Below are 1,659 nucleotides of genomic sequence, written 5' to 3' on the forward strand. Positions count from 1 at the left end.
TGGCACAAAAACAGACACATAGACCAATGGAACAGAATTGAGAAGTCAGAAGTGGACCCAATAGTATACAGCCAACTGATCTTTGACAAAGCAGGAAAGAGTATTCTATGGAAAAAAGGCAGCCTCTTTAACAGATGGCGCTGGGAGAACTGGACAGCAACGTGCAGAAGAATGAAACTAGATCATTTTCTCACACCATACACAAAAATAAACTCAAAATGGATGAGGATCTGAATGTGAGACAGGAAACCATCAAAACCCTAGATGAGAAAGCAGTAAACAACCTTCTTGACGTCAGCCACAGCAATTTCTTACTTGACACATCCCAAAGGCAAGGGAATCAAGAGCAAAAATGAACTTTTGGGACCTCATCAAGATAAAAAGCTGCACAGCAAGGGAAACAATCCATAAAACAGGCAACCGATGGAATGGGAAAAGATAGTTGCAAATGACATATCGAATAAACGGCTAGTATCCAAAATCTATAAGGAACTCACCAAACTCCACACCTGAAAAAGAATCCAGTGAANCCAGTGAAGAAATGGGCAGAAGATATGAACAGACACTTCTCCAAAGAGGACATCCAGATGGCCAACAGACACATGAAACGAGGCTCAGCATCGCTCCTCATCAGGGAAATACAGATCAAAACCACACTGAGATACCACCTCACACCAGTCAGAGTGGTTGAAAATGAGCAAATCAGGAGACTATAGATGTTGGTGAGGATGTGGAGAAATGGGCACCCTCCTACACTGTTGGTGGGAATGTAAACCGGTGCAGCCCCTCTGGAAAACAGTGTGGATGTTCCTCAAAATATTAACAATAGAACTCCCTTATGACCCAGCAATAGCACTGCTAGGAATTTACCCAAGGGATACAGGAGTACTGATGCATAGTGGCACATGTATCCCAATATTCATAAATAGCACTCTCAACAATAGCCAAATCATGGAAACAGCCTAAATGCCCATCAACAGATGAATGGATCAAGAAGATGTGGTTTATCTATACAATGGGATACTACATGGCAATGAGAAAGAATGAAATCTGGCCATGTGTAGCAATGTGGATGGAAATCGAGGGTGTTATGCTAAGTGAATTATGTCAGGTAGAGAAAGACAGATACCATGTTTTCACTCATATGTGGAACAGGAGAAACGTAACAGAGTACCATGGGGGAGGGGAAGTGGAAAAAATAGTTAAGAAGAGGGAGGGAGGCAAACCATAAAAGACTCTTAATTACTGAGAACAATCTGAGGGTTGATGGGGTTGGGGGAGAGGGGCAAATGGGTGATTGGCATGGAGGAGGGCTCTTGTTGGGAGAGCACTGAGTGTTATATGGAAACCGGCTTCATAGTTAACTATAATAAAAAAAAATGGAAAGAAAAATAGGATGAAGGTTACCAAAAAATAAATTAAAAAAATAAAGACTCAAGACTAAAAACAAATAAAACAAATGAGGACAAGAACTGCAAGTTGGAGTTAGACAACTGCCAATTAACTTACTACAGCTGAAATTATATCTTCAAGAGGCTGAATCCTCACTGCTGTCACACTGTTTGTTGCTTCCACAACCTTTTCTCTTCCTTGATTAATGAGGTCCTAGAAAAATGAAAGAAATGTTATATAGGGCATTTAAAGGTGGTATAGTTTTAA

The 1,659-nt window shown here is 40.7% G+C and overlaps 1 protein-coding gene across 1 annotated transcript in view; it reads right to left on the reverse strand.

Annotated features, from left to right (window-relative positions):
* Positions 1 to 1,659, reverse strand: part of ATRX (ATRX chromatin remodeler) — a 261,336-nt gene that overhangs the window by 10,710 nt on the left and 248,967 nt on the right. The window contains 1 exon segment of the mRNA XM_077768050.1: positions 1,510 to 1,605. Within this exon segment, the coding sequence (XP_077624176.1) occupies positions 1,510 to 1,605 (96 nt within the window).

Source organism: Crocuta crocuta, unplaced genomic scaffold (genome assembly GCF_008692635.1).
Source record: "Crocuta crocuta isolate KB4526 unplaced genomic scaffold, BGI_CrCroc_1.0 scaffold864, whole genome shotgun sequence".
Taxonomy (NCBI): Eukaryota; Metazoa; Chordata; class Mammalia; order Carnivora; family Hyaenidae; genus Crocuta; species Crocuta crocuta.